The sequence below is a fragment of the Oncorhynchus kisutch genome, linkage group LG14 (genome assembly GCF_002021735.2).
Source record: "Oncorhynchus kisutch isolate 150728-3 linkage group LG14, Okis_V2, whole genome shotgun sequence".
NCBI lineage: Eukaryota > Metazoa > Chordata > Actinopteri > Salmoniformes > Salmonidae > Oncorhynchus > Oncorhynchus kisutch.
The window spans coordinates 45252560-45280011 of NC_034187.2; the positions used below are offsets into that span (position 1 = coordinate 45252560).

Below are 27452 nucleotides of genomic sequence, written 5' to 3' on the forward strand. Positions count from 1 at the left end.
ACAAATTCTAATGAAGTGAAGGATAAAGCCGATATTGTAGGGGGTTTTAACAAGCACTTCATATCTACTAGTGACAATCTACAGTTTTTGATAATGGTGGGGCCCAGGTCTCTAATGCAAGCTCTGTTACATTAAACTATAATATAGGCCCTCATGTGAACCATTTTAATTTTGAGTCTGTTTCTTATACGGAGGTCTATAAAGCACTAAAGGCTATAGACACTAAAAAGTCTTCAGGTCCAGACAACCTGGACCTCCTTACCTCTTAAAGATAGCAGCTGGTATTATTACTGAACCTGTGGCTCACATTTTCAACTTGAGTCTCTTGACCAATTCCCTACCCAGCATTTTGAAATCAGCTTATTTCCTCACAATGCTAAAGGGTGGAGATCAGATGCTAATAACTCTCGTTCTATCTCTAAACTCCCCATCCTGGCCAAAGTCTATGAATCCCTAGTGAACTCACAGTTTTAAAAAACATCTTCATTGAAAATAACCTACTGAGTGGGGTTCAGTCTGGCTTTAGATCGGGGCACAGCACTACAACTGCAGTGGGTGGCAAAAGACATTAATGCACTTGATAAAAAGCAACATTGTGCTGCTCTGTTTGTGGATTTATCAAAGGCCTTTGATTCAGCTGACCATGAATTGTTGCTAGCTAGACATTGGTCTCAGTGAAGGGGCAGTAAATTGGTTTCGGAACTATCTTTCTGACAGAACACAAACTGTACAGTATGTGCTGACAATCACAAGTCTAGCTTTCTTGAGATTAATAGAGGTGTGCCCCAGGGTTCCATTTTAGCTCCTGTGTTGTTCTAAATTTTTATTAATGATTTGGGAAATGGGATGCAACCAGCAAAGTTACATCTATATGCAGATGATACAGTCATATATTCATGTGCTCCTTCTCTGGTTCAGGCTGTTGAGCTCCAGACTGCTTTTCAGTCACTGCAGGCCTCCCTTTATGGTCTCAAACTGGTATTGAATGTACAAAAAACTAAATTCATGACCTTTACCAGAGCTAGAAGTCTGCCAGAGAATGTTAGCATTGTCACATATGGTGGCTTATCCACTGAAAAAGTGTCATCCTACAAATGCCTAGGTATTTGGTTGGATGACAAGTTGTCCTTCAGGGAAGTGTTCAGGGAAGTCAGGAACCAATACACGCAGTCAGTCAGGAAAGCCAAGGCCAGCTTCTTCAGGCAGAAATTTGCATCCTGTAGCTCTAACTCCAAAAAGTTCTGGGACACTGTAAAGTCCATGGAGAACAAGAGCACCTCCTCCCAGCTGCCCACTGCACTGAAACTAGGTAACACAGTCACCACCGATAAATCCATGATTATCGAAAACTTCAACAAGCATTCCTCAACGGCTGGCCATGCCTTCCTCCTGGCTACTCCAACCTCGGCCAACAGCTCCCCCCCCCCCCCCCCCCCGCAGCTACTCACCCAAGCCTCTCAGGTTCTCCTTTACCCAAATCCAGATAGCAGATGTTCTGGAAGAGCTGAAAAATGTGGACCCGTACAAATCAGCTGGGCTTGACAATCTGGACCCTCTATTTCTGAAACTATCCGCCGCCATTGTCGCAACCCCTATTACCAGCCTGTTCAACCTCTCTTTCATATCGTCTGAGATCCCCAAGGATTGGAAAGCTGCCGCAGTCATCCCCCTCTTCAAAAGGGGAGACACCCTGGACCCGTGCTGCTGCTCCAGTTTTAACTGTTCTGCCTTCTTATTATTCGAACATGCTGATCATTTATGAACATTTGAACATGAACCATGTTCTGTTTTAATCTCCACCCGGCACAGCCAGAAGAGGACTGGCCACCCCACATATGCTCTCTCTAATTCTCTCTTTTTTTCTCTCTCTCTCGGAGGACCTGAGCCCTAGGACCATGCCCCAGGACTACCTGACATGATGACTCCTTGCTGTCCCCAGTCCATCTGACTGTGCTGCTGCTCCAGTTTCAACTGTTCTGCCTTATTATTATACGACCATGCTGGTCATTTATGAACATTTAAACATCTTGGCCATCTTCTGTTATAATCTCCACCCGGCACAGCCAGAAGAGGACTGGCCACCCCACATAGCCTGGTTCCTCTCTAGGTTTCTTCCTAGGTTTTGGCCTTTCTAGGGAGTTTTTCCTAGCCACCGTGCTTCTACACCTGCATTGCTTGCTGTTTGGGGTTTTAGGCTGGGTTTCTGTACAGCACTTTGAGATATCAGCTGATGTACGAAGGGCTATATAAATAAATTTGATTTGATTTGACCCAAACTGTTACAGACCTATATCCATCCTGCCCTGCCTAACTAAGGTCTTCGAAAGCCAAGTCAACAAACAGGTCACTGACCATCTCGAATCCCACCGTACCTTCTCCGCTGTGCAATCTGGTTTCAGAGCCGGCCATGGGTGCACCTCAGCCACGCTCAAGGTACTAAACGATATCGATAAAAGACAGTACTGTGCAGCCATCTTCATTGACCTGGCCAAGGCTTTCGACTCTGTCAATCACCATATTCTTATCGGCAGACTCAGTAGCCTCGGTTTTTCTAATGACTGCCTTGCCTGGTTCACCAACTACTTTGCAGACAGAGTTCAGTGTGTCAAATCGGAGGGCATGTTGTCCGGTCCTCTGGCAGTCTCTACGGGGGTGCCACAGGGTTCAATTCTCGGGCCGACTCTTTTCTCTGTATATATCAATGATGTTGCTCTTGCTGCAGGCGATTCCCTGATCCACCTCTACGCAGACGACACCATTCTGTATACTTCCGGCCCTTCCTTGGACACTGTGCTATCTAACCTCCAAACGAGCTTCAACGCCATACAACACTCCTTCCGTAGCCTCCAACTGCTCTTAAACGCTAGTAAAACCAAATGCATGCTTTTCAACCGTTCGCTGCCTGCACCCGCACGCACGACTAGCATTACCATCCTGGATGGTTCCGACCTAGAATATGTGGACATCTATAAGTACCTAGGTGTCTGGCTAGACTGTAAACTCTCCTTTCAGACTTATATCAAACATCTCCAATCTAAAATCGAATCTAGAGTCGGCTTTCTATTCCGCAACAAAGCCTCCTTCACTCACTAACTTACCCTAGTAAAACTGACTATCCTACCGATCCTCGATTTCGGCGATGTCATCTACAAAATAGCTTCCAGTACTCTACTCAGCAAACTGGATGCAGTTTATCACAGTGCCATCCGTTTTGTTACTAAAGCACCTTATACCACCCACCACTGCGACTTGTATGCTCTAGTCGGCTGGCCCTCGCTACATATTCGTCGCCAGACCCACTGCCTCCAGGCCATCTACAAGTCCATGCTAGGTATAAAGCTCCACCTTATCTCAGTTCACTGGTCACGATGGCAACACCCACCCGTAGCACGCGCTCCAGCAGGTGTATCTCACTGATCATCCCTAAAGCCAACACCTCATTTGGCCGCCTTTCATTCCAGTTCTCTGCTGCCTGTGACTGGAACGAATTGCAAAAATCGCTGAAGTTGGAGACTTTTATCTCCCTCACCAACATCAAACATCTGCTATCTGAGCAGCTAACCGATCCCTGCAGCTGTACATAGTCTATCGGTAAATAGCCCACCCAATTTACCTACCTCATCCCCATACTGTTTATATTTATTTACTTTTCTGCTCTTTTGCACACCAGTATCTCTACCTGTACATGACCATCTGATCATTTATCACTCCAGTGTTAATCTGCAAAATTGTAATTATTCGCCTACCTCCTCATGCCTTTTGCACACAACATATATAGACACTCTTTTTTTTCTACTGTGTTATTGACTTGTTAATTGTTTACTCCATGTGTAACTCTGTGTTGTCTGTTCACACTGCTATGCTTTATCTTGGCCAGGTCGCAGTTGTAAATGAGAACTTGTTCTCAACTAGCCTACCTGGTTAAATAAAGGTGAAATAAAAAAATAAAAAATTGTTACATTTCATACCTTTATCCCATAGAGTCCTGTAGAGAGTAAAATTAGTAGTGTAAAATGTCACCCACTGCACAAAAAAGATATGCACGGGTATTTACCCTTGTTTTGTAGGGAAGGCTTTCAAAGGGAAACCTGGCCGTAAGCTGCCCAGTCACACGAGTTTACCCGAAGACCTAAATTCCTTCAATGCTCGCGTCGAGGCAAGCACCACTGAACCGTGCATGAGAGCACCAGCTGTTCCAGACGATTGTGTGTTCTCGCTCTACGTAGCCGATGTGAGTAAGACATTTAAACAGGTTAACATTCACAAGGCCGCAGGGACAGATGGATTACCATGACGCGTACTCAGAGCATGCGCTGACCAGCTGGCATCTTCACTGACATTTTCAACCTCTCCCTGAGTTCGTAATACCTACATGTTTCAAGCAGACCACCATAATCCCTGTGCCCAAGAATGCCAAGCTAACCATGAAATGGCCCACATCAACACCATCATCCCAGACATCCTGGACCCACTCCAATTTGCATACCACCCCAACAGATCCACAGGTGACCGAATCTCTATTGCACTCTACACTGCCCTCTCCCACCTGGACAAGAGGAACACCTACATGAGAATGCTGTTCATTGACTATAGCTCAGCGTTCAACACCAGAGTGCCTTTCAAGTTCATCACTAAAAGCTCAGGACCCTGGCAGGACACTTGGTAGTTGGTCCTCGCATGCTCTCCGTCTGGCCCTGCGGCCTTGTAAATATTGACCTGTTTAAAGGACTTGCTCACTTCGGCTACGGAGAGTGTGATCACACAGTCGTCCGGAACAGCTGGTGAGGTAGAGAGAGAGAGTCGAAAACAGCATGTCCGGTGAAGAGGTCAGGGTTCCATAGCCGCAGGCAGAATAGTTTAAACTGGAGCAGCAGCACGACCAGGTGGACTGGGGACAGAAAGGAGTCATCAGCCTAAGGCATGTTCATAGGGATCTGGTCCTCCGAAAGAGAGAATTAGAGGGGGCATACTTAAATTCACACAGGACACCGGATAAGACAGGAGAAAAACTCCAGATATAACAGACTGACCCTAGGCCCCCGACACAAACTATTGCAGCATAAATACTGGAGGCTGAGACAGGAGTGGTCGGGAGACACTGGCCCCGTCTGACGATAGCCCCAGACAGGGCCAACAAGGCAGGATATAACCCCACCCACTTTGCCAAAGCACAGCCCCCACACCACTTCACTTGCCACACTTTCGGATTCAAGCACACTCGCCATTCCCTCTTGACCGACCTCACTCCAACTCTCTCGCCAAGGAGCCATGCTGGCGTTCTATAAGATCTCCCCCTTGTTCTACTACCAACTTGGGCACATCGCCCTCGTGTGGCAACATTTGCAAACACAGAAAAGTGTCTTTATTTTCAATGTTAACTTCAATTGGATAGTGACGTCCCAAGGATCCCGCATTGAAATTCCCATTTATTTACAGAGAGCAGCTAAGAGCACGTCTCTGTGGTTATCGAAGAAGAAGTTATATTTTTTCAAGCGAAGAATAAGGGAGTTGTCTAGTAGGTGGCGGTAATACGTCTCCGTGGTTATCGAAGAATAAGTTATATTTTTTCAAGCGAAGAATAAGGGAGTTGTCTAGTAGGTGGCGGTAATGCAACATGTATTGGATTCCAACCACCGTTAAACGTCATCGAAGAAGAACGTCTACGTGGTGACGTTTTTGTCTCTGGTCACGTGACTCATCCGAAAGGTAGCAGCATGGCGGAAACGCATGTGCAACCTCAAAACAAACTCCTGCAATTGTACAGTTTTAGCTAGCAAACCACCGAAACCGAGCGACAGGCCGGGGTACCGGCGCCCAAGTACACTGCAAGATGGACGAGGAGAATAAGCTTCAGTTCCCGTCCCTTCCTCCGTGTAAGGAGGACCTATTGGTAAGTTCTAGCATGCAAAGCTAACGCAGCTAGCTAAAGTTAGCATACTCAAAAACAGCCCTTGTAAGATGAACGTAACGTTAGTCTAACATGTCATCTCTCACGCGACAAATGTTAAATGTAATCTTGTCTGAAGTATTTTTAAATGACCGTTAATTATATTTCTGCTCAAATTAGATGTGTTCCGCGAACTAGCTACCTAACGTCAGCTAACTATCTAGTTAGTTTGTATATGGCCAATAAACCACGGCGAAAGGCCTAATTGCTATTATAAACTGGTTACAAACGTAATTTAAACGTTTTCATATGTATATGGTCTCATAACACGGCTTTCAGCCAATCAACATACCACGGGTATAACAAAACATTTATTTTTACAACTCTAATTACGTTGGTAACAGTTTAATAGCAATAGGGTTTGTGGTATATGGCCAATATACCACGGCTAAGGGCATACACGCTGCGATGCGTTGTGTGTAAGAACAGCCCTTAGCCGTTGCTTAAATATACCGTTAAGTAGCTAGTTAGCGTGCCAGCTAACATCCCTTGATTTTTTTTCTGATATCTTCCACAGGACTGGGCATATCCAATGAGAAGAGAAATGCAGGTAGCTATGCCCTTTTCTCCCCAAAGTGGAATTCTTGAAACAGGCAACAGAAGTGCTGAGTCATCTCATAATGATGCCAAAACATGTTTCTCCATTGTGTTAGGAAATTCTACCAGGCCTGTTTTTAGGTCCCTACTCAGCTGCTATGAAAAGCAAGGTAAGTTGGTATACCATAATTAAAACAGGGGTGGTTATTCTGGTCTGCGGGGGGCAGGTGTGGGTGCAGACCTTTGTTCCAGACCAGTCAAGTGGTGACACCTCATTCAATAAGTCAGTCTCGACTGATGATGGTGGATCATTGATTGGTAGAATCAGGTGTGTTTCTGCTTGGCTGGAACAAAAGCCTGCACTCACACCGACCCTCTAAGTGTGAAGGGCTATCCACACCAAGGACGATAAACATTTAAGTATTTAAGTAGTTCTAATTCAAGTGAACAGCAGCGTCCACACGATAACTACAAAAACGGTGGGAAACTATTTCCATCATTGGGGTCACTTTCAGAGTGCCCAACGATACAACGTCAACAATCAATCAAAAACGTCTTCTATTGAAGAGTTCTAACTAGGAATAGCTGTTCGGAGAGGACAGGAGGCAGAGCGCATTGTGAGCTTTCCTGAATAACTGGTTGTGTGAGTATGTTGTTGGCCACATTAATTGTAGGATGACTTGGGAGACTGATTATCCACGACAGACAGCACACCTGTGTCAGAAGCCAATTTCTTCCAAAATACACCATATGGGGCACCTGCTAGTGTACCTTTCTGAACCTTGTAAACCACTGGTGTCAAACTCTATGGAGGGCTGAGTATATGTGGGTTTTTGCTCTTCCCGTGTACTTGATAGATGAATTAATATTTGTAAGGAACTCTCCACACCTGGTAGTCAAGGGCTTAATTGAAAGGAAAAAACTAAAACCTGCAGACACTAGGCCCTCTGTGGAATGTGTTTGATAGCCCTGTTGTAAACTGTCAAATAGACCCATAACTGATCCAAATGGTTGCATAATCAGGCCTTGCCTATGCAGTTATTTCAGCGTGAAGCATGCATTCAAAATGTGACATTTGAGCTGTTATTAAAATTAGCCTACATCACTGCAGTTTACAGTCCAGACAATAATTGTGTAGCCTACTTACTTGATAACAATAATATAATTTCTAATTTTACTGTTAGCCTAGGTAGAGTAATTTTGTTTTAAAAAGTTGGCCTAATCAATAGTGCAACTTTGGTCTGCAGAGCGCAGCCATTTCAAAATGGTAACTCTTTTTTAATACTAGGCCAGTTCAAGGAGAGAAGCAGGCTTGCTATTGCTGAATGTAAAATAGGCCTACAAGCATAGGCTGAAATAATATTAACTTCAGTTATATAATGCTTAATATAATAAAATAAAAGTACTGAAGAAAGACTGGAGAATGGGAAAAAAAGATGGCTTATTAAAATCATACTTTGAAATCATCTTTATAAAAGTGTGTCTTCGGCAGTGATTTAAAGAGGCACTGAATTTGCATGCCTGATCTCCTCTGGCAGATCATTCCAAAGTTTTAGGGGCCCTAATGGCAAGTGCCCGGTATCCTTTTATTTTCAACCTAGACTTTGGAATGGTCAACAGTGCCCTGCCAAAGAATCTCCGGTTGCGACCTAGCTCGTTAGGAGATTAAAATATAAAAGATATAGGATTGGGCTAAGCCAAGCCTTAAACTTGATTAATGCAATTATAAAATGTATTCTGAAAGGGACTGGTCGCCAGTGTAGAGAAGCTAAACTCTCAGCTACAGCACGACAAGTGGTACCGGAGCGCCAAGTCTTAGACAAAAAGTCTCCTTAACAACTTCTACCCCCAAGCCACAAGACTGCTGAACATTTAATCAAATGGCTTCCCGGACTATTTGCCTTGACCCTTTATTTTATTAGTTGTTATAAAATGTTTTGTTCAGGCTCGATGTACACTCACTGGACCCTAACCACACACAGACATGTATATTAACGCCACACGTATACATTCACACCCTTCACATATGCTGCTGCTACTCTATGCATAGTCACTTTACCCCTACCTACATGTACATATTACCTTGACTAACTCGTACCCCTGCACATTGACTCGGTACCCCTTGTTATTGTTATTTTATTCTTACAATTTTTCCTTTTAGTTATTTGTCACACAAAAAATGTAACTTTGAAAAAACTCAGCATTGTTGGTTAAGGGCTCTTAAGAATTTCACATTATGGTCAATACCTGTTGTATTTGGTGCATGTGACAAATACATTTTGATTTGAAATTAGGTGTGTTATGGTTACATTTTCTGCTGCCTGTTAAAGCAGAGGTGCAGAATATTGAACAAACTGCGGACGTTGGAGTGATTTGACTGCGGCGTATACAAAGAGTTACAGTAATCTAGGCATGAGGAAATAAAATCATGTATTACTTTATCCAGATTAGTGACTAAAATATAATCATTACTGCATCTATGTTAAGATGATAAAAGAAGGACTGGACAGCCTTTTATATGCAGGCTGAGGTTTGGGTCAAGGTCAAAGAAGAATCCAATGTTTCTAGCCATAGTCTTTTTATTGGTGGACAAATGACCAAGGTTATTTCAAATCTGGGTTCTAGCAAGGTGGTGGCCAAATAAAACATCTGATTTCTTATAATTGAGCTGGAGAAAATTGTCGGACATCCAACATTTGATGTCAGCAAGACAATTGTGAACGGTGGCTACGGTAGCTTGTTCACTGGGTCTGATATGCATGGTATTCGTCGTCCAAAGAAATTCTTACGTGTAGGTTCCTTCTCGACAATGCATTAACATTAATCAAGCATAGGTATAATCGAGGAAGGCATAATTTATAGTCCAATATTTACTTGTGTATTGGGGGATGTGGGGGGCAGTGTATAAACTGAGCAAATTTAATAGATGCTGGTGACAAGACTGAACCACCCATGCTCACTGAGAAATCTCTGCCACATAGATATGACCAAAATCAGTCGAGGGCAAAGCAGGAGATTCCCACCCACCTTTCCAGATTGTCAACTAGGATGTTATGATCAATAGTATCAAATGCACCACTGATGTTGTTGATTTATTAGGGTCCCATTAGGGTCTCATTAGCTGACAGCTAGGCTTACTGGTGTCCAACGCATAACAAAAAAATACATTTCAGACCAAATTTCGGGCACTGAGCAAATTGTTTGATTGGGTTCAAGACCAAATGGTTGCACAGAACAGACAGATCAGCACAGTGAAAAATATCCAAACTTAATAAACAACCATTAGAAAAATGCAAATCACTTGCAAACCAAATCACTTGAGCAACAAGGCAAACAGTAACATGCTGTAAAAGATGCACATGCTAAATGGCGTTTGTTGAATTGCTACATTGAAATATGAGTTTCTATATAATTTTCCCTTTACATGTACACTTAAGTATTATTTGCAGTTGTCACTGACAATGAACATGAACTGAATAGACTGTTACCTTATTAATCAAGCTGGACTCTGAGTAGAAGTAACATGGTAAATGTAAATCTGGGACATAATTTGTGGATGTCCGTCATCCTTTTCGTAGATGTTACGAATTACAATTTACTTAATCTAGACCCCCCCCTCCCTACAGAGTAATTATAGATCCATCTCTAAACGTCATTTTTCAAGCAATTGGTGGCACATCCACAAAGAAAGTTGTCTCATAGTTCAATGGCTGTGAGTTCTAATCCCACCTGAGTCAGATGTTCTCCCCCCCCCCCCCCCCTCCAAATCCTTAATTTACAATATTCATCCCGTACAATATACATCCATCTATTTCTGAAAAATGAAAACATACCTTTGACAGGGATCGCCCTGGTAGTAGTTGTTGGTTTTTATACAGTACCCAAGACCAATGTTCCCTCCAAATAAATTAGGCACTGAGCAGATTTCAGGTCTGCTGAGCTCAGACTAGAACCCTGTGAATATTCTGCAACTTCCAGCCTACCATAAAAAACTATGGAGAAAGTGCATCCCATAACATTTTAACATGGAACTAGCTGTTCTATCATTCAGCCTACAGTAGCATCCAATGTGTGGCCCAGCGTCATTCCGGTTTGGCCGAGGTAGGCCGTCATTGTAAATAAGAATTTGTTCTTAACTGACTTGCCTAGTTAAAAAAAAGGTTACACACACGCCACTGACCAAAAGGTTTTGTTGGCATTTATGTATGTCCCCATTACCAGTAAAACAGAATCAAAACCTATTTCTTTCAATTATTTGCTGTTTCATTGTTCATTTGTTCAGTTGTTTCATTCTCAACCAGGATTTCTATTGAACGCCGTTTGGGTCTTTGTATGTCAAATAAGCATGTTGACCAATCAGGACCTGAATATGACTGCACGTCACATAAGTTTGTTCATTTTTTAACGTAGTTATTACACGATCACTCGTATTTCATATGTCACAATGCTATGACGCTGGTAAAGTTGTCTCGCTCACCTACAGTGCTGGTCATAAAAAAAGCTGGCTAGCTCATGGATGCAAACAATGTTCTTCCTCAAAAACATCAAAACGACAATCTGTTTCAGTAGCTATAGTTAGCTAGCTAACAATATAGCTAGGTGTTAGGTTCTAATTCTCAGAGGTAAAAACTCAATGGACACTATGAAAGCTTTCCCCAGAGGATCAATACAGCTGCATTTGACAAACATTTTCACACAAGCACTGATATTTAACCCTTCCTCCTAGGCTGAGTCTCCTCCTTCACATCTGTACAAACATTGTCTTTACTGCTAAGCAGGATACGAAGTGATATGGGCCATAAATTTTATTTCTCCCTTTACGTGACCAGACCTGATCTCGACCCGCCCCCCATCACTAATCCATGGCTCATCTATGTGAAGCTAGCCACAACAGTGGACTTTGCGGTTAGCCTTCAAAATAAGTGTCATTGACAGCGATGCCAATGAATACAAATAGTAGAATTATGCCGTAATTTTTTATTTATCCGTTATATTACCAGGTAAGTTGACTGACAACACGTTCTCGTTTGCAGCAACGACCTGGGGAATAGTTACAGGGGAGAGGGGGATGAATGAGCCAATTGTAAACTGGGGATTATTAGGTGACCGTGATGGTTTGAGGGTCGGATTGGGAATTTAGCCAGGACACCGGGGTTAACACCCCTACTCTTACGATAGGTGCCATGGGATCTTTAATGACATCAGAGAGTCAGGACACCCGTTTAACGTCCCAATCCGAAAGACTGCACCCTACACAGGGCAATGTCCCCAATCACTGCCCTGGGGCATTGGGATATTTTTTTCAACCAGAGGAAAGAGTGCCTCCTACTGGCCCTCCAACACCACTTCCAGCAGCATCTGGTCTCCCATCCAGGGACTGACCAGGAAAAACCCTGCTTAGCTTCAGAAGCAAGCCAGCAGTGGTATGCAGGGTGGTATGTAATTGAATAGATCATGCTAAACGAGGTTGAAATGGTATATAAAATCAACAAAAGACAATTTGTTTGACAAACTCTTTAAATCACACTAGATGTATTATACTTTAGAAATGCATTGGGGCATGCTTATTTCACTGTATAGCCTTACCTATGGATTGTGGATCAATGACATGGGGTATCAGTCTACTCAGTGACACCCAGAGAACATTAGCATTGTAGCTCTTATTGCAGGATTCAATTGAATTGAGCCACATTTGTCAACCTATGTGCATTGAACACCATTCCCAAGGAAAAACAATACTGCGTGGAGTCTGATACCTCTGAGGAGGACATTGGGGAAAAATAGGTTGGGTATTGAGTAGACTGATACCTAAGGATTGGGGATCAATGAAATGGGGTAAGGCTGTACAGTGCAATATGAATGTCAATACACACAATAGGCTGACTGGGGAGATGATTTGACATAGTCACAGTCCTGCGATTAGAGCTACAACGCTAATATTTGTGTAAACTCTTCACAGCTGTGTTCTGTGTGTCACCGAGTAGACCGATACCCCATTTCATTACTTCACATTCCAACTTTGTTTAACATTATGTAGTCTAAATATGGCATGATTCCACCAATTGCAACCTTCTGCAACACTTTCAAAGGGGTATTTTATTTATTTATTATATATTATATATTTATTTATTTTGAAGGCAAACCGCATATTCCACTTGTGCCTAATCCTTATTGTGGCTAGCTTCACAACACAACCCGGTCATTTCGAGCCTCACTAGCCAGATGAAGCTAGCTGGCTGCTTATAATGTTAGCTTTGGGCAACAGGGTTAAGTAGCTGGCTAACTATTTATGTTCATGAACTGAATTTCAATAGACGAACAACAAGTGGCAACCTAGCTAATACTTACTCACAAGGATTCCTAAATCATTGCTAAGAAGAGTGAAAATGCCGTTTCTAATGGTCATTATTTTCACGCTGGTTGTATTGGTGCTAGCTAGGTACCAAGCTAAAGCTTGCAAGCTACCCCAGAAGTTGTGGTCAAACAAATAATGCTTTATAACCAATGCGGTATTGTAAACGCATCGTTCGTTGGCCTGTGTTTGCAGACTTTTTTTGTACGGCTTTGACAGTGCTACTGATGGTAGTGGTGGCGCTTGGCTTGCACGTATATTCTGAACACAACATTCTATAATATAACTGTTATTTGACGTGTATCTTTCTTGACACACAAAGACCCAAATGGCGTTCCATAGTATGTCGTGAAGCAAATAGCAGTGACGCTATTACTGTGTAACTCCGGTAGGGAAACATTTGAAAAATGGCGCACTTGGTAACGTTAGTGTGTACCGGTGCTCGACCAGTCGTGAAAGCCAACATCCCACGGCAGAACGACTGATTGTCAATGGCAATGAATTCCATTATCTTGACGTTAATGGATTTCGCCTTGGAGTTGTCTCGCTTAAATTTTCTTACTCTTTCAAATGACTGCTTGATCCATACAGCAGACACTGGGCTAGACACTGGGCTAGGTTAGGAATGCTATGTATAGCACAACATTTTACGTGGCGTCATTGCATCATTTACCTACGTTACATAGGTATGCACGTCAGCTTTGACATCGGTTTTTCACATTGCCAAATAAGGTGCACTGTCACCTGCTAACTAAACCTAAAACATCTGGATTTAAATGTTTTTTCCCACCCATTTTTTTCACAAGTTAATCTTTAAGTAACCTGTCTTCTGTAACCATACCAAACATAACATACTAATTTGAGTTTCCCAGATTTTATTATTAGGCCTACAGCTTGCAGTAGGATGTGTTGATCAGTTGATTGACAGGTGTAATGTAGAACGATGACCTTGCCTCCAGTGTGGATGTTCGCCAACATTTTCTAGTTGTGTAGTTTATTCTCATAGTTATAGTTAGTGTCTTTGGGGTGGATGGCCCTTTAAAATTAGTTATCGAAATGTTGAAGGTCCTGGACCATAAAAAGAATACATTTGAGTTTGTACAATGTGCTGTTAAACTGAACCTTTTTGTCTTCTTTTAGCTTTCCATCCTTGAAAGACAGGAGATAACACACTTAGTGTGTGTTCGCCAAGATATTGAAGCAAATTTTATAAAGCCCAACTTCCCACATAAATTTCGGTAAGAATCAAACTGAGAATGGGTACGTGTTTAAAACTCAGTTAAATGACATCTCTCACTCAAATCGATCAGCTAATTCATGTGGCCTGCTTTCTTCTGTTTTCAGATACCTCGTTTTAGATATTGCCGACAATCCTGTGGAAAACATAATTAGATATTTCCCTATGGTGAGTTTCAGCATGAGCTAAATGTGGTGGATAATGTTACAATGTACTGCAGCCTGACCTGCCATGTTATTGCTAGTAGGCCTAAATGTATTTTCTCCTCTATCCACAGACTAAAGAATTTATTGATGGCTGTTTAGCAAGCGGAGGTAATAAAAATGTATTTAATTGGATTGAATATTGTCTTTAGAATTTCATTCCAAAAAATCCATACAACAATGTGCAGGTACTTATTTTCCTTCTACAGTGCCTTCAGAAAGTATTCACACCCCTCAACCTTTTTCAGATTTTGTTAGTCTGAATTTTTTGTTGATTTACATTCATGTTTTGTCACTGGCCTACACACAATATCCCATAATGTCAGTGGATTTTTTTCCCCAAAATGTCTTGTCAATAAGTATTCAACCCCTTTGTTATGGCAAGCCTAAAGTTAAGGAGTAAAAATTGTCTTGAATAAAAAAAGAGCAGACATTGAATTCATATTATTATAATTTTTTCATTAATTACACTTTGGATGGTGTATCAATACACCCAGTCATTACAAAGATACAGCCGTCCTTCATAACTCCGTTGCCGGAGAGGAAGGACACTGCTCAGGGATTTCAATGTTGACTTTAAAACAGTTAGAGTTTAATGGCTGCGATAGGAGAAACCTGAGGATGGATCACCACAATACTAACTTAATTGACAGATTGAAAAGAAGGAAGCCTGTATATAATATTTACGGTACCAGTAAAACAGTTTGGACACCTACGCATTAAAGGGTTTTAAAATGTTTTTTTCTACATTGTAGAATAATAGTGAAGATATCAAAACTATGAAATGGCACATATGGAATCATGTAGCAACCAAAAAAAGTGTTAATCAAATCAAAATATATTTGAGATTCTTCAAATAGCCACCCTTTGCCTTGATGACAGCTTCGCACACTCTTGGCATTCTCTCAAGCAGCTTCATGAGGTTATCACCTGGAATGCATTTCCAACAGTCTTGAAGGAGTTCCCACATATGCTGAGCATTTGTTTGCTACATTTCCTTCACTCTTGCAGTCCAACTCATCTAAAAAAATATATATATATTTTTTAACCTTTTATTTTACTAGGCAAGTCAGTTAACCTCTTGATCCTACCGATACCGGATCCGGGAGCGTGACTACACCCTCGGGCTCATTACCATAACGCAACGTTAACGATTTCTAAAAATCGCAAATGAAATGAAATAAATATGCCTGCTCTCAAGCTTAGCCTTTTCTTAACAACACTGTCATCTCAGATTTTCAAAATATGCTTTTGAACCATATAAAATCAATCATTTGTGTAAGAGTGTTGATGGCTAGCTTAGCATTTAGCGTAGCATTTAGCACATAACATTTTCACAAAAACCAGCAAAGGAATCAAATAAAATAATTTACCTTTGAAGAACTTCAGATGTTTCAATGAGGAGACTCTCAGTTACATAGCAGGTGTCCAGTTTTTCCTGAAAGATTCTTTGTGTAGGACAAATCGCTCCGTTTTGTTACTACACATTTGGCTACCGAAACGAACCGAAAATTCAGTCACCAAAACGTCGAACTTTTTTCCGAATTAACTCCATAATATCGACCGAAACATGGCAAACGTTGTTTGAATCAATCCTCAAGATGTTTTTTCACATATCTCTTCATTGATATGCCGTTCGTGGAAGCATGGTTTTTCTCAGAATCCCATGGAAAAATACCAGCAGCTGAGTTTTGCGCACCAATTTCCACGCAGGACACCGTGCGGACACTTGGCAAATGTAGTCTCTTATGGTCAATCTTCCAATGATATGCCTGCAAATACGTCACAATGCTCCAGACCCCTTGGGGAAACGATAGAAAGGGTAGGCTCATTCCTGTCGCATTCACAGCCATATAAGGAGATAATGCAAATCGGAGCCTCAGAAATCCTGTTCATTTCCTGGTTGCAGAAACATCTTGGTTTTGCCTGAAGCTTCTGTTCTAGGGCACTCACAGTGAAAATCTTTGCAGTTCTGGAAACGTCAGTGTTTTCTTTCCAAAGCTACCAATTCCATGCATAGTCGAGCATCTTTTTGTGACAAAATATTGCGCTTAAAACGGGAACGTCTTTTTATCCAAAAATGAAATAGCGCCCCCCTAAGCTCGAGGTTTTAAGAACAAATTCTTATTCTCAATGACAGCCTAGGAACAGTGGGTTAACTGCCTGTTCAGGGGCAGAACGACAGATGTACCTTGTCAGCTCGGGGATTTGAACTTGCAACCTTCCAGTTACTAGTCCAACGCTCTAACCACTAGGCTACCCTGCCGCTGGGTTGAGGTCAGGTGATTTGTGGAGACCAGGTCATCTGAAGCAGCACTCCATCCCTCTCCTCCTTGGTAAAATAGCCCTTACACAGGCCTGGAGGTGTGTTGTAAGTCCCACTAAGCGCAAACCAGATGGGATGACGTATCACTGCAGAAAGCTGTGGTAGCCATGCTGGTTAAGTGTGCCTTGAATTCTAAATAAATCACTGATAGTCTGGGCACCAAAGCACCATCACACCACCTCCATGCTTCACGGTGGGAACCACACATGCAGAGATCATCCATTCTCCTACTCTGCATCTCACAAAGAGAGTGGTTGGAACCAAAAATCTCAAATTTGGACTCATCAGACCAAAGGACAGATTTCCAGGGTTCTAATGTCCATTGCTTGTGTTTCTTGGCCCAATCAAGTCTCTTATTTTTGTTTGTGTCCTTTTAGTAGTGGTTTCTTTGCAACAATTTGACCATGAAAGCCTGATTTCATGCAGTCTCTGAACGTTGATGTTGAGATGTCTGTCACTTGCACTCTGAAGCATTTATTTGGTCTGCAATTTCAGAGGCTGGTAACGAATGAACTTATCCTCTGCAGCAGAGGTAACTCAGGGTCTTCCTTTCCTGTGGCGGTCTTCAACTGATTGGCTCAAATGCATTAAGATATTCCACAAATTAATGTTTAACAAGGCACACCTGTTAATTGAAATGCATTCCAGGTGACTACCTCATGGCGCTGGTTGAGAGAATGCCAAGCGTGTGCAAAGCTGCCATCAAGTCAATGGGGGGCTAGTTTGAAGAATCTCAAATGTAATATATATTTTGATTTAACACTTGTTGGATTACACTCCATGTGTTTTATTTCTACACAATGTAGAAAATAGTCCAAATAAAAACCCTGGAATGAGTAGGTGTCAACTTTTGACTGGTACTGTATATATTCCAAAACATGCACCCTTTTTGCAACAAGGCACTAAAGTAATACTGCAAAAATGTGTCAAAGCAATTAGCTGGAGCTGGAGTCGCTTACCAAGAAGACACTGACTGTTCCTGACTAGCCAAATTACAGATTTGACCTAAATCTGCTTGAAAATGGTTGTCTAGCAATGATCAACAACTAAGTTGACAGAGCTTGAAGTATTTTGAAAGGAATAATGTTACACAATCCAGGTGTGGAACGCTCTTTGAGACTTAGCCAGTAAGATTGTAATTGCTGCCAAAGGTGATTGTAATACGCATGGACTCGGGGTTGAATAATAATCTACACTGAACAGAAATATTAACTCAACATGCAACAATTTTAAAGATTTTGCTGAGTTACAGTTCATATGAGGAAATCAGTCAAATTAAATAGTTTAATTTGTCCCTAATCTATGAATTTCACATGACTGGGCAGGGCTGTGGCCATGGGTGGGCCAGGGGGGACGTAAGCTCACCCACTTGGGAGCCCAGCCAATCAGAACTAGTTTTTCCCCACAAAAGGACTTTATTACAGACAACTACTTCCCCTCCCTTTGACGATCATGCAGGTGAAGAAGCTGCGTGTGGAGGTCCTGGGCTGGCGTGGTTACAGGTGGTCTGCGGTTGTGAGGCCGGTTGGACGTACTGCCAAATTCTCTAAAACGGCGTTGGAGGCTGCTTATGGTAGAGAAATTAACATGAAATTCTCTGGCAACAGTTCTGGTGGACATTCCTGCCGTCAGCATGACAATTGCAAGCTTCCTCAATTTGACAGCTGTGGCATTGTGTTGGGACAACTGCACGTTTTAGAGTGGCCTTTTATTGTTCCCAGAATAAGGTGCACCTGTGTAATGATAGTGCTGTTTAATCAGCCTTTTGCTATGCCACATCTGCCAGGTGGATTTATTATCTTGCCAAAGGATTAAATGCTCACTAACAGGGATGTAAACAAATTTGTGCACAACATTTGACAGAAACAAGCTTTTTGTGCATATGGAAAATTATTTTTATTTTACTTAATCTCATGAAACATGGGACCAGCACTTTACATGTTGCGTTGATATATTTGTTAAGTGTAGATAGTGTTTTATTTTGACACTGACATTTAAGTATTTTGTGTAGATCATTGATCAAAAATTACAATTAAATCCATTTCAATCCCACTTTGTAACACAAGAAAATGTGCTAAAAGTCTTTCTGAAGGCACTGTATGTGACTTATTGTACTCTGCACCTGGATAATTGTTGGGTTGTGCAAAACAGTGCTTTTGAATTTTTATTATTTCCCCGTAGAAATCGATCTAGACTCTTTCCTTGTCTTGTTCACATAGGAAAGGTACTAGTTCATGGAAACGCAGGGATATCAAGAAGGTTGGTTACCTCGTGTAAAATATTTGATTTTGAACAGATCCAATGTGTTTATAAATTGCCTGCTTGTCTATTGATCTTCCTGATACTTAAAGATGAAGATTAGTATCAATCTTAATCTAAATAATTCTCTCTTCTTTCAGTGCTGCCTTGGTTATTGCATACCTTATGGAGACATTTGGTGTAAAATACAGGTAAGACCGTTCAACAAACCAAGCAGGCTTCATTTATTGCTAGCTAGTTCAGAGTAGAGCTGGAATGATAAACCGAAAATGGCCAACACGGATATTGACTTCCTCTTACCAAAGCAAATGTTGGTGATTTTGCTACACAATGTTTGTGTAGATGGTTATAAAACCATAATTTGTTCAACAGTAAAATCCTATGCATTGTGTTGAGTCCTGCTATGAAAGTGTCTGCCTGTCCCTGTTTCGCTGTTGGCTGCTGACTCACTCCCTCTCCCCACGTTCCGTGCGGAGGAGAGAGCGATGCATTCTGAGTAGCACAAGCATGTGAACGTTGTTCAAAATGCTATTGCGGGAAAAATAGTTTTCAATGCAGCTATTGTTCTAGTCACAGAGAGGAGACTCACAGCTTTCTGTGAGTAAATACAGTTCATTCGGAAAGTATTCGGCCCCCTTGACTTTTTCTACATTGTTTCTACAGCCTTATTCTTAAATTGATTTTCCTCATCAGTCTACACACAATACCCCATAATGACAAAGCAAAAACAGCAACAAAAAAACATTTTTCTAATGTATTTAGAAATAAAAATGCTATCACATTTACATAAGTATTCAGACCCTTTACTCAGTACTTTGTTGAAGCACCTTTGGCAGCGATTACAGCCTCAAGTCTTCTTGGGTATGACTCTACAAGCTTGACACACCTGTATTTGTGGAGTTTCTCCCATTCTTCTCTGCAGATCCTCTCAAGCGCTGTCAGGTTGGTTGGAGAGTGTCGCTGCCAAGCTATTGTCAGGTCTCCAGAGATGTTCGATAAGGTTCAAGTCTGGGCTCTGGCTGAGCCACTCAAGGACATTCAGAGACTTGTCCCGAAGCCACTCCTGTATTGCCTTGGCTGTGTGCGAAGAGTCATTATCCTGTTGGAAGATGAACCTTCGTCCCAGTCTGAGGTCCGGAGCAGGTTTTCATCAAGGATCTCTACTTTGCTCCGTTTATCTTTCCCTTGATCCAGACTAGTCTCCCAGTCCCTGCCTCTGAAAAACATTGCAACAACATGTTGCCACCACTATCCTTCACCGTAGGGATGGTGCCAGGTTTCTTCCAGATGTGACACTTGGATTTTAGGCAAAAAAGTTAAATATTGGTTTTATCAGATCAGAGAATCTTGTTTCTCATGGTCTGAGAGTCCTTTAGGTGCCTTTTGGCGAACTCCAAGCAGGCTGGCATGTGCCTTTTACTGAGGAGTGGTTTCCATCTGGCCACTCTACCATAAAGGCCTGATTGGTGGAGTGCTGTCCTTCTGCAAGGTTCTCCCATCTTCAGAGGAACTCTGGCGCTCTATCAGTGACCATCACCTCCCTGACCAAGGCACTTCTCCCCCGATTGTTCAGTTTGTCCGGGCAGCCAGCTCTAGGAAGAGTCTTGGTGGTTCCAAACTTCTTCCGTTTAAGAATGATGGAGGCCACTGTGTTCTTGGGGACTTTCAATGCTGCAGGCATTTTTTGGTACCCTCCCCCAGATCTGTGTCTCGACGCAATCCTGTCTTGGAGCTCTACGGACAATTCCTTTTACCTCATGGCTTGGTTTTTTGTTCTGACATGCACTGTCAACTGTGGAACCTTATATAGACAGGTGTGCCTTTCCAAATCAAGTACAATAAATTGAATTCACCACCGGTGGACTCCAAGGTGTAGAAACAGGATGCCCCAGAGCTCAAATCTTTGAGTTTATATTTTTGTTCAGTGCAGTTACATTTATTGCAAAATTACTTTTTTCCATATCGCCAAGCTAGTCTCTCCCAAAAACTATTTACTGTAATTTATCGCTGATTATTGCAAACAAAATGTACATTTATCGCAATATGGATTTTTTTTTTGTCCATATCGCTCTAGTTCATAGACATTTTTATAATGAGTTCACTCCATGTATTGCTGCTGTCCAGATGCATAGTGACCAAAGATCTAGTCACATGTCCTGCTGTATTTGGCTGGTTCTTCTGCAGGGATGCTTTCAGCCATGTTCAGGAGAGGAGATTCTGCATCAACCCTAACGTGGGCTTTGTGCATCAATTACAGGTAGGGTCCTCTGTATCAAGTTGTTGATTCAACCTTCCAAACAGCTCTGACCACTGATACACCAAAATGGCTTGAGGGATATTCAGTGGATTTCAACATTACAAATTTGGCAGATAAATAAATGTCTGCTCAAAACAAGACCATTTCTGTCTGAATGTTTGTGACATTGCTCCCTCCATCTCTGGGTTTTCTAGGAATATGAAGCGATCTACTCAGCTAAACTCACCATCAAGATGTCACCAATACAGCTGGGCAGATCATTCTCCCTGCATGCTGGAATGCCAGGTCAGTGTGTGCAACTTGCATTCAGGTGACAGTTCCAAGAACCTGGGCTTATTGTGTCACCGTGGGTGCATTTGCGATGACTTACAAACTGCCTAGAAAGAAGTCCATTGCAGTTGATGGAGGTGCTTATGTACCAACACTTTGTGGTTTTCCAACAGCAAGGCTCATTTCAACATGGCTGTGTTGTCATAGCTATCATTGTTCATGGTTTTCATTAATGTCAAAATAAATTACTCTATCATCCTAATACATTCGTATACAATCAATGGGTGCAAGTCAGATAATTCCTATAATGCAACACATTGAAAGTAGCTGATTATTATTGATCAGTGACTGGACAGAATGTATGCACTCATATGCCCAATTACAACTGGTTTTCATACCATGAAGTAGATTTTTAGTTTATTTAACCTCGTCACCAGTCTTTCTTTATGGATTTTTGACTCTGTACCTCACAGGCAGCCTGAAACGAAGCCTGGAAGAAGACGAGGATTTTGGGGGAATGCAGGTCACTGCTGAGCAGAACGGATAGGCTTATTATGCAGATAGCTGTCATCACATACAGTGCACTTTTTTTTTTTTTTTACATTTGTATTGATATAAATGTATATATTAAACATTTTCTAAAGGGGGTCAGAGAGCATTGGGTCCACTTCCTGACGTCTGAGACCAAAGGGAGAGGGGATACAATTTCTTAAGTGACTTGTTTTTCTTGAGCTGTATGCACTGAAGGTTTTATAGTATTTAAAGCATTTTGCATTTGCAGCAGGACAGTATTGCAATAATGCACTTTTGATACTTGAATTATTTTTTGCCAGAAGGGGGCAGTTGGCGTAAGGTACAGTAATAAGTAAATGCCCAATGCTGAGCCACACGTTAGGGAATATTGGACAGATCAGGTTTACAATTGAGAAATAGCTTGCAAGAGAATTAACGAACCACTGTTCAATAAACAAACATCTAACTTGTGTCTTTTGTACTGTTATTTTTTTGCCTGTTTCTAGCATTCTTTATCAATTTAACACACTGCTCCCAAATATTATACATTAGGTTTTTGTATTTTGACCAACAAAGTAACAACCAGTGTAAAAATAATTTATTTGCATTTTTACATAGAATAAAAATGTCCCCAGTTGCCACGACTAACAGCATAATTATGAAACTAAACTGAAGGTTGAATAAATAAGCTTTCATTACAATTCCATTTAATTTACCCAATATCTTCATACCAAATGTAGCTATGTATTTTCTAGACAGAAATTCCCTCAAACCTATACATGATTTTACTTGTGTACAACTTGAACTTCCTGAGGTCTGAAATAACCCATGTACCATTGATCACTAGTGAAAGCATATATCAAACTTGAGTCATTCTGTGCTGCCCCATAGGCCAATAGTTTGCCAGCACAGATAGTCTAAAGGGCACCGAGATCAAAGTCTTTTTGCCAATAAACAGAAAATACAATTTCAGCGGGTAATTGTAAAATTTCCCTAAATAAATATGCAGTACCTTAGCATAATGAATGTCCCAAGTTTTCTGCCCTACATTAAGGTACCAAATGGTCTTTGTAGTACGTGGGACTTCTCACATGTGGACCAGTCTGCAAATCTTAAGTTGCAATTAACATACGTAAATATTAACTAAACCCTCTAACACATACATTTGAATCAAAAAACTAGGAAATCATTCAATGTGTTTCCTATAAAGCGCAGAGAGCACTTTATTGCATGTGCAGAAGTCCCAGACTGGATTGACATTCCTTTGTTAAGAAGCCAGGGACACAATGCCAAATCTCCCCCGGGTGAGGTAGCTTTGTGACCAGAGGGACGGTGACTCTGACGGTGGGGAGATGACTTGAACGTTAGGGGATCCTAGGATGTTGAACCAATATGACAATGTCCTGGAACCAATTTCTTCAAGTCAAATCCCAGGGAGGGAGAACGACGCTCAATCAAAGAACCGACACTGCATGTAAGTCTCGTCTGATGCGGAGTAGCTAAACTTTGTGTAGAAGGCCACGTTCTTGGGTGCACATTCCAATGTTATTTTATAGCAATCTAGTTTTTTGCTGAGGAGAGTGAGGGTCGACACTAACCTGAAATTGGTGAGAGAAAACAAGAACCGTTAAAGGACAATAGCCCACCTTGTTTTGCGAGACAAGTAGGCTAAAGCTACAACCTCACTGTGAAATGTAACACCCGTGTTTACCAGATAGTATTACAGAACGGGTTGGAAGAGAGGCAAGGACTACCAATTAAGTCAAACTATTTTTTTCCATTAGTTTACTGTTCATACAGTCCCAAAATATTTTGCATGTCCGCAGTCAAGTCATCATGATGAGGTGGCAGGTAGCCTCGTGGTTAGAGAGTTGGGCCAGTAACCGAAAGGTTGCTAGATCGAATCCCCGAGCTGACAAGGTAAAAATATATAATTCTGCCCCTGAACAAGGCAGTTAACCCACTGCTCCTAGGCCGTCATTGTAAATAAGAATTTGTTCTTAACTGACTTGCCTAGTTACATTTTAAAAAATGTGACACTGCTTCTTGTCAATAGGATTTTCAAGAAGCAAACTGACTGCTGACATGCAAAACATTGAGACTTAACAGTGGCATTGTTTTTTTTGTGGATTTTTCCTTTAAGCTCAGTGGAGACTACTCACAGTTTCCCCAGCTGTTTTCCCCGGCACACGTCACTGACAACCACCTCCTCCACCCTTCCTCTCTGTGAATGAGACAAAATGTCAGACATTCAGAAGTCTTCAATGGGCTGAATAACTATGTGACAAACGTGTGGTTTCGAGCAAAATATCCCATTGTCATCAATGCAATGTTATGCGTGTCTGTCACGATTCGGCCCGATAAGATTTGACCAAGTACATCAATCAAAAAGGAGTTGACATAGATCCAGGGAGGGTTTAATGTATATTGCTTGTTGGTAAACCCTACCTTTGCACAGGAATGAATGAATTTGTGCTCTGTGATCAATGTGGCCGTGGCAACAATCTGTCCCAGGTTTGTGTCCTCCACCACGATGACATAGTAGTCCCCAGTCTTTTTCATGTGCTCAAAATTCTCTACAAGAGAATATACAGGATCATTTTGGGTAGTGTGTGCATCTACATCTGATGGACAGGATATCATATGGCAAAAGGCTTATTGAGGACCTTTTTACTGGAGAATGTGTTTGTTTTCTATGATTGTGTATTGATGTGTATACAAGGCTCATCTGTAAAAGAGACCATGGTCTCGGCATGACTCCCTATCAAAATAAAAGGTCAAATAAAATAACCAGTTCTTAGCAGTAAACGATAGTATGGCTCTTAAGCATATCAATATTTTTTTAATGTTAGTTTTAGGATATATATACCATGCCTTTGAAAAATCTGAATGTACATTCACAACATGTCAAAATCCACTGTCAAAATTAAACAGTCAATGTGTATTGCCATACTTAGGCTTTGATTGGAACTTACTAATAAACTGCTCTGGCGTAACATCCCCTGCAGTTGTGAGTTGGGATAACACCTTGTAGAATCCTGTGTAGCAAAAACAACATTAGAACTATTAGGAAACTTACATTCATTTTATTTTAGACATAGAATAGAATGCACGACTGTTGAGCCAGACATGTCAGTCTCTTATTGTGAAAGCACTGACTTTCAGGAATGCCACTATTGTAAGGGACAAGTCAGTCAGTCTCTTATTGTTGTTCAGCTAAGTCAGTCTTATTATTTGGAATATGTCAGTCAGGGTCGTGCTCATAAGGGAACACTGTAGGAAAAGGTTTTGCAACGGAAAACTCAAATGACCGTTCCTGCTTCAGTCCGTTTTCTTCCGGTTGGTGCCGAATGCACACAACCCAGATAAAGCAGTGTGTTGTAGTGGCCCTTCCTTCCTTACCCCTGTTGAAGTCAGCTGTGCAGAGGGGCCTGAGGACCAGACCTTCCCCAGGCTGGGAGGGGGAGATTGGGGGAGAGAAGGACACTGTCTTGCTACTCCAGTCCAGCTCCTGGAGCAGAGCTGGCTCGAATAGTGGCGTCTCATCCAGCAGCATCCCACAGGCTCTGTACACACACACACACACACACACACACACACACACACGTTTAATGTTAGCAAAACTGTGACCTAAAGGTGTGGGAATAGGATGTATGTACTAATCAAATACTGACTGTATGTAGTGTGTAAATCCTTTCTCCAAGATTAGCTTAATATGTTTACTTTTGAAATGACGAATTCAGTTCTGATGTACAGACAGTGGACTTTGACCGAGCAAATACGGTATAAAATAGTACTGAGGAACAAAACGAGTCTAAATTTGGGTTGAAAGACACTCAGGGCAGTTTCCAAAATGGTAGACAATGTCAGTGAGTGACTAACATTCAACTTGAGGAAATTGTATAAATAATTTAATGACACTATTCTGTCCTCTTGGCTTTGTCAGGTGAAATAACTTCTTATCTCACATTTACTGGGATTGAATTACAACTGTATTGTGTTCAGAATATGTCCTCCAATACTCTCCTCCTATCCAGGAAGTGTAACAGGAGTTGGACCTACCCCACTATGTGGACACATTTGGGTGCAGCCATAGAACAAGAATTTAGGCCTACAGTCCACCTTTTGCCAAGTAAAAGAACTGACTGATGGTGGTCAAAGTCAATTGTCTTGCCTAGAATTGTTTCATAAACAGCAAAGGACTGGTCTAGTTATAGAAGTGTTTATATTTTTTCCCTTGATGAATCTAGAAGAGCAAGGTTAGTTCATTGCTAGCGGTTTTTGGTAAAACGTACTTAAGTAAAAAAATACTTTAATATTTATTATTTTTTACTTCACTACATTCGTAAAGAAAATAATGGACTTTGTACTCCATCCATTTTTCCTGACACCCAAAAGTACATTTAGATTGCAAGCACTTATCAAGAGAACATCCCTGGCCATCCCTACTGCCTCGGACCTGGTGGACTCACGAAGCACAAATACTTCATTTGTAAATTATGTCTGAGTGTTGAAGTGTGCCCCTGGCCATCTGTAAATAAAACAACAAGAAAATGGGGTCCTCTGGTTTGCTTAACATATGGGATTTGAAATGATTTATAACTTTTGATACTTTAGTATATTTGAGCAATTACATGTTCTTTTGATACTTGTGTATATTTAAAACCAAATATTTTACTTTTACTCAAGTAGTATTTTACTGGGTGACTTTTACGCGAGTCATTTTCTATTAAGGTATCTTTACTTTCACTCAAGTATGACCATTGGGTACTTTTTACACCACTGCTAGCCGTCATAAAATGTTCACTATTTCCAAAAGGCACAGTAACTATGTTGCCACAAGCACAGATAGAACAATGGTTTAGTTATAGATATCTTTGCCATGAGTTTCCATAGTACCACAATCTTTTTCCTGACAAATGTTTTCCCTGACAAGCTAACGTCACAACAACTAGCAAGCTAGAGAGAGTAACTACTTGCTAACATGTTAATTATAGCTAGCTAATTATATAATTAATCAGAGATCTGCTGGCTAGCTGACGTTAGCTACACTTCACAACATTGCTCTTCAGCTATGCTAATGTAGCTAGCTAAATCAAGAAAATATGTCAATGTACTTACGGTGACATCAATGTAAGGACACGTACAGATGAATAAATATCGGAATGAGATGAATGAATACTTGATCGATCTCCTTCTTCGAGAGTATCACTAGCTTACATCATTGATCGAAACAGATGATTTTTTTCTTCCTCCTTCTGATATCACTACTATATGACGTGGCAGAGATGCTAGAGCCAGAGACGGAAGAGGAAGTGAGACATCCCACTCCACTCAGAACTAAGTAGACAAGACCAAGAGCCGTATACTGTGCCTTCAGAAAATATTCATGCCTCTTGACTTATTCCACCTTTTGGTTGTTACAGCCTGAATTCAAAATGGATTAAATAGCTTGTTTTTTTCCTCTCACCCATCTACACACAATAACCCATAATAACAAAGTAAAAACATGTTTTTAGAAAATTTTGTGTTGAAAAGGAAATACAGAAAT

At 41.3% G+C, this 27452-nt stretch overlaps 2 protein-coding genes across 2 annotated transcripts; one reads left to right on the top strand and one right to left on the bottom strand.

The window, feature by feature from the left end:
- The first annotated feature begins 5629 nt into the window (after positions 1 to 5629).
- On the top strand, positions 5630 to 22372 carry LOC109903832 (serine/threonine/tyrosine-interacting protein). The gene is made up of 11 exons (XM_020500816.2): positions 5630 to 5890; positions 6465 to 6497; positions 6601 to 6654; positions 13977 to 14074; positions 14181 to 14241; positions 14351 to 14387; positions 18822 to 18861; positions 19002 to 19052; positions 21046 to 21118; positions 21313 to 21403; positions 21862 to 22372. The coding sequence occupies exons 1-11, from the start codon at positions 5831 to 5833 to the stop codon at positions 21933 to 21935; spliced, it is 672 nt and encodes a 223-aa protein (XP_020356405.1). The 5' UTR covers positions 5630 to 5830; the 3' UTR covers positions 21936 to 22372.
- Positions 22373 to 22481: 109 nt separating this feature from the next.
- On the bottom strand, positions 22482 to 27221 carry gnpnat1 (glucosamine-phosphate N-acetyltransferase 1). Its single transcript, XM_020500817.2, has 6 exons — positions 27023 to 27221; positions 25304 to 25467; positions 24877 to 24939; positions 24350 to 24477; positions 24064 to 24125; positions 22482 to 23499 (listed from the first exon to the last, which is right to left on the bottom strand). The coding sequence occupies exons 1-6, from the start codon at positions 27028 to 27030 to the stop codon at positions 23352 to 23354; spliced, it is 573 nt and encodes a 190-aa protein (XP_020356406.1). The 5' UTR covers positions 27031 to 27221; the 3' UTR covers positions 22482 to 23351.
- Positions 27222 to 27452: the final 231 nt, after the last annotated feature.